General features: G+C 30.1%; 2 protein-coding genes across 9 annotated transcripts in view; one reads left to right on the top strand and one right to left on the bottom strand.

Annotated features, from left to right (window-relative positions):
• The window catches only part of LOC122631440, a 109252-nt gene that overhangs the window by 17846 nt on the left and 85171 nt on the right, over positions 1 to 6235 (bottom strand). The gene's annotated exons all lie outside the window — the stretch shown is intronic.
• Positions 1 to 6235, top strand: part of LOC122631439 (zwei Ig domain protein zig-8) — an 82896-nt gene that overhangs the window by 68050 nt on the left and 8611 nt on the right. For all 8 annotated transcript variants that reach the window (XM_043817122.1, XM_043817124.1, XM_043817121.1 and 5 more), the window contains one exon: positions 1562 to 1728. In XM_043817122.1, the coding sequence (XP_043673057.1) occupies positions 1562 to 1728 (167 nt within the window). The remainder of the gene's footprint in view (positions 1 to 1561; positions 1729 to 6235) is intronic.

The raw sequence follows: 6235 nt of genomic DNA, 5'->3' as shown, positions 1-6235 counted from the left end.
TCTCCCTTTCCCATCGAATGTTTGTTATCGTTGAATTTAATAATGAAACTGTGAAAGCATGGCCAACCAAATTTGTTGTTAACTGGGGCAGAAATCGGGAAAACGTCGAATTTAAAATGCAGATGCAAGCAGTTCCGCTAAGTATTCTTCTAACGACAAGCGACGAGCGCTCTTGTTATTCGTTCGTATCTATGAAATTAGTTCGGTCATTTTGAAATGTTCCCGACGAAGGAAATGAAATGTTTAAAACTGTATATAATGCTTAGATGCTAATCTAACTATAAATGGTCGCGATCTTAATATAAAATAGTTATATAAAATCGTATATACCCACACACACACACACACACACACACACACACACACACACACATATATACGTGTGCGCGTGTATACATGCATAAAACAGTATAATTTTATTAAAGTAAAAAAAAAGCTTATGAGGAAAAACAAAAATAAAAAAAAATAGAGAGACAGAGAGAGAGAGAGAGAGAAAGGGAGAGAAATAAAAAGAGAAAAAGAAAGGGAAAAAAATTTGTGGATGACTATTTTTTTTCACTCGAAAAACCACTCATCGAAGCTTCCATTAGTCGTTCGAACACAATGTAAGCACTTAACGAAATTGACGTTACCGTCGAGAAGAGTGGTCCGTTCAGCGAATATACTGACGGCCAACGTAATACGATATATCGCGTTTAATCGTATAACGAGAGGGTAAAACCGCACCGGGGGTGTACTTTGACGTTGCGATTTATTGCACGCTACGAACTACGAATTATCCTCAAATCTATCGCTCAACGTTAATCTACTAGCGGAGTTTTGAAAAGAAAAATTATAACGTCCGATAACGAGAAAGAAAAGTTTCTTTCTCGTTCTCTTCTTCTTCTTCTTCTACTTCTTCTTCTTCTTCTTCTTCTTCTTCTTTTCTTACTTACTTAGGTTCCGTCCGTTCGTACCTTACTACCTACTCGAAATTAATTTCCGTCAACGCCTTGGACTCGCGAGATCCTTTCTAATTACAATTAATATGAAAATCTTCTTAATATTCATTACGAATAGTCTATCTCTCCCTCTCTTTTTCTCTCTCTCTCTCTCTCTCTGTCTCTCTTTGTATTTAATTGTTTCTCAGTAACGTCGTCGAATTTGTAATATTATTATAACGAAAAGAAAAAGAAGAAGAAGAAGAAGAAGAAGAGGAAGGAAGAAGAACTTGAAACAAAAAATAATTCTAATATTTTAAACGTCAATCTACTTATTCATGCGAAACAAAAAATAAAAAGATAAAACAGATAAACGGAGAAAGAGAAGGAGAGAGACAAAAATTCATATCCAACAATTAATAAAGAGAAGAAAAAAAAATCCTTCAACATGTCTAACTAAATAATTATTCAACTATAATATCTCATTCTATTCTCAATAAGAGCCAAAAAAGAAAACCGATCGATCCAATCGAGCTTTCCTTTCTTGTAATAAAAAATTTATGAAAGAAAAGGATTAAAAGAGAAAAAAAAAGGTCTGACAGATCCGGTAATACTTCCTTCTTTTCTTTCTTTTCTTACAGGCGCCATGGTATCCTCTTCGCGAAACTTTCGTACCGACTTCTTGGAGGAATGGCCTACACCAGGTACCGCGCCCATTTTCGACTCTTCCATGCAATCGAACTTCACCGGCTTAGTGGGCAAAACCGTGCATCTCGTCTGCAAAGTCAAGAACTTGGGAAACCGTACGGTAAGCCACTAAGTTCAACGAATTTTCTTACCTTAGACGAGTTCCTTCTAATACCGTTACCGAATAATATCATTCTCAGCTCGGGAAGATCTTATATACATATACATATATATATATATATATATATATATATATATATATATATATATGTACCTTCCAAGGGATCACCTTCTTCTACTTTTTCCTCTATACTTTTACTTCTTTCTCATCTTTTATATTTGCCAGACTTATAGAGCTAAGGATATTTTCGGATAAAGGATAGAAAATTTACGAAATGGCTATAGAAGAGAAGACCGATCGATCGATTTAATCGGGATTCTTTCTTCAACTTTTTTTTTCTTTTTCTTTTTCTTTTTCTTTTTCTTCATCCTTCGATTCATTTTTCTCAACTTTCTTTTTTCTTGTTTCTTTTTCTTTTACTTTTTCTTTCTCTTTCTCTCTCTCATTTTTTTTTCTTCTTCCCTTTCTTCACGTAGCAAAAAAAAATATCCGCAGAGCCTTAGAATCTGGAAAAAGCATCGATTAGTCCGGTCATTTTTTTCTTTTTTGTTTTTTTTTATTTCAATTTCATTCGAAAAGTGTATTCGAAGAAAAAAAAAAAAAAAGAAAAATATTTCAATGAAATTTCATACGATTCTCTTCTAAAGAATTCTCGATAGCACTGCATATACAATTTTATTGAAAATTCTAATTCTTTAAGAAAATCAACTCGTCTGAACATTATTGTGTATGTAAATGGTATTAGAAAATTTTTCTAATTAAGAATAGTCTTTCTCATTAAAAATATACCTTATGTAAACATTTGTATTTAAATATAATTAATAATAGTCATTCTCGTTAAAATCAACAAAGAGAAAAGAAAAAGAAACCAGAAGGTATAATTTTTGATATCATTTTTGATAATTGAAAGGGAAGAAGTTCAAAGTATAATACTTAAACATAACATACGTTTAGTTAAAGAACTCAAAATATATTTAATTGATTATAATTCTTCTCATTAAAAATATACTTTGTACATATACATATATATATATACACACACATATATAAATATTATTAAATAGTCATAATTAATAATAACCTGTTTCATTAAAATAAATAAAAAAAGAATATTAAAGATATTTTAAAGTTTTTTTTTCATAGAAGATATAATTTTTGATAACTAAAAAGGACTAAAAAATTCAAACTAATTAAATACACATACGTATATGTAATTGAAGAACAAAAAATATCCCTAATTAATTCTTTCTCATTAAAAATAAACCTTTATAATTAATATTTATTCTTCTCATAAAAAAAAAAAGAAAAAAATTCTTAATAATTGCGAAACAAAAAAGATTCATATACATATACATATACATATCATCGAGTACCAATACTTATCAATATATAAATAATCGTGATTAATATTAATCCTTTTCATTAAAATAAATAAAAAAAAAGGAAACAAAAAACTATAATTCTTAATAATTATCAAATAAAAAAGATTTAAATTACTTGAACACACACACACACACACACACACACACACATACCAACACACGAATACACACATAAATACACTTATACATACACATATATATTTTACATATATATAGTTAAAAAGGGACATGTAAGGAATGCGCAATTTCCAACTTAGATGATCCAAGATAAAACGTTCTTTCGTGAGGCCGAGTGAGTATTCGTATAAATCCTTTTATCTCCCTCGCGTAGCCAAGGAAAAGGTGATATAGAGTTGCCCTCAACCAATCTACCAACCTACCCCGTTGCTTTCCGTTAAAAATCGAGCAGCCCCATTTTATATGACCATTATATACCCAGTGGGATTCGGAGAAAGCGTTAACCGTTCGGATTACTCGGCTCTGCTGGACCATTCGTTCGACTTTATTCCTTCGAACGAACGAACGCATTTCCATTCATCGATATTCCTTTCTCTCTCTTTCTCTTTCTATCTATCTATCTATCTATCTATCTATCTATCTATCTATCTATCTATCTATCTATCTATCTATCTATCTATCTATCTATCTATCCATCTATCTATCTATCTATCTTCCTCTCCCTTTTTTTCTCTGTCTGCTTCATAGAAAAATCTTCTTTCTTTGGATTACGTATCGAACGATCCGTCAAATCATTACTATGGTTGATGAGATCATTTTTATAAAATAATAAAAAAATAAAGAAAACAAAAATGCACACTCATACATATAGGTATATTAATAAATGTGTATATATATATATATATGTGTGTGTGTGTGTGTGTAATTAAATTAAAATTTTTCTCCGCGTTATTTATCATGGATTTATCGTATCGTTAATTTATCGTTAATTAAATTTCTTTTAAAGAATATGTATATGCACGTATGAAATGATAAATTATTTTAATGTGCAATAATTACAATGCAGAAATTTAATAACAATTATATACTAGGAAATTATTTCAAGCCTCGCGTATTTGTACTACGCGAACACATGAGATAAAAAGAAAAGGAAGAAAAAAGAGAACGAAAAAACAAAATAGAAAAAAAAAGAGAAATTAAATCATGTCAAAGTTGAACCTAAAATAAATCCGAAAGATATAATTATAATGAGAAAGGTTTACTAACAATTTTTAATACTCCATTAGAAGACTATAAAAAAAACTCTTCGCACGTATGCATGTCCTCTATTATAAAAAAAAATATTAATAAAACGGGTGTCGCGATCGTCGCGATGATCGTCGGAGAAGAAAAAAAAAAAAGAAAGAAAAGGAAAGGAAAAAAAAAAAGATAGGAAAATAATTATACAGTGCGCAAAAAGTTCAACAAATAATCTTCTATACTAGAATATTAGAAGATTATTATTAAAGGTCTTCGCATATACATACATATGTTCTATATTAAACGTTACATGAAACATGTCAGAATTATCGAGATATATCTCTTCCTCTCTGAGTTTCGTGAATAGTCTATATAATTCGATCATAACTCACTATCTATTGTCGATTGTTCAAGCTAATTAATTAATGCATTGTCCATTGGATAATGATGCATTGAACGTCGATTACGATTTTCGATTATCACGGTATGTACATACATATATCACTTTGCCGTGGAAGATAAGTGCTAATAAAAGTGCAAACTCGGTTTTGCACGATTAAACGATGCCATTATCGTTACGAGAGTGTATCAACAACGGATTTCTTATCGTCCTTGAATAAACGGGCGAGTTGATTATGTATCTTCCTGTCCGGAAGCTGTCAGACACTCGGCCTGTCTTCTCTACCTTGTAGTATCTCTACCCTATATCCTAGCTATATCATATATCATAAGAGATCATGTTGCACCAAAGTTTTAACGAAAATGATAAATGCTTCGAAATGAGGATTAAACTTAAAGCTAGAGTTTGCTTCGGGCTTTACCTAAAAGTCAGCAGACACGAGAAAAAAGAAAAAAGAAAACAAAAGCAACGATTTTATATTTTTTTATTTTTTCATTTTATATTTTATATTATGTTCTATCATAGATCTTATAAATCGATTCAATAATCTTAATTCATATAAATGACTAGAGTGATAAAAGGATGATAACCAAAAAATATTTAAGTTCGATTATTTTTCATTACTATTGAATCGATTCATAAATGTGTGATTATTTTTATAGCTTGCATAGATTAATTTATAGTTTTTAATATGACATATTAAAACTTCGACTATTTTATCTAACTATCAAATTAATTTTTATATCACAATATATATATACATATATATATATGTGTGTGTGTGTGTGCATGTATATATTTATACTCGTTACGAATTTGTCGGCTAAAATAATAAGAGAATGACCGATTTCCAACGAGTTATGTGGATCGATTCGGTCATTTCTTCTCCCATGAACGATTTCATGCGATGACACGTGGATTCCTATGGAATATCGGCAAACAATGGTGCGACTAATGGCGATGACACGAACGCATCATCTCGAGAACTTACGCCGTATCCGGCAACGCACTGAGACAGGACAATGCGAAATCTCCATGGTAACGTTTTACCGTCGAGTGAAGTCAAATCACCGCAAATTCCATCTCTCCAAATCCTCTATCTATCGATCGATCTATCTATCTATCTATCTATCTATCTATCTATCTATTTATCTTTTATCTATCTATCTTCGAACGTAACTCTGTCTTTCTCTTTCCTTCTTTCTTTCTTTCTCTTTTATAATTAGTTAAGACGAGCAATAACTTTTTTTAAATATTTTTGTCGACGATTTCTTCGTTTAAAAATAAATGGTGAATCCCATTTAAAGATTCATTGGTAGTTGATTTATATTTAAATATATAATTCACTTTATAAAGTGAATTCATGTATATTATATGTGTATATTTATATATTAAATTTATATTAATTATTAACTCACAAGGTCAAAGATATATTTAAAAAATATCTTCTGTTATAAATATATTAAAAAGTATGTATAACTTAATATAGAATTTGTAGTTGGCACAATATATAGACAATTAGTATAGA

Source organism: Vespula pensylvanica, chromosome 9 (genome assembly GCF_014466175.1).
Source record: "Vespula pensylvanica isolate Volc-1 chromosome 9, ASM1446617v1, whole genome shotgun sequence".
Taxonomy (NCBI): domain Eukaryota; kingdom Metazoa; phylum Arthropoda; class Insecta; order Hymenoptera; family Vespidae; genus Vespula; species Vespula pensylvanica.
This window is presented reverse-complemented; position numbering and strand designations above follow the sequence as displayed.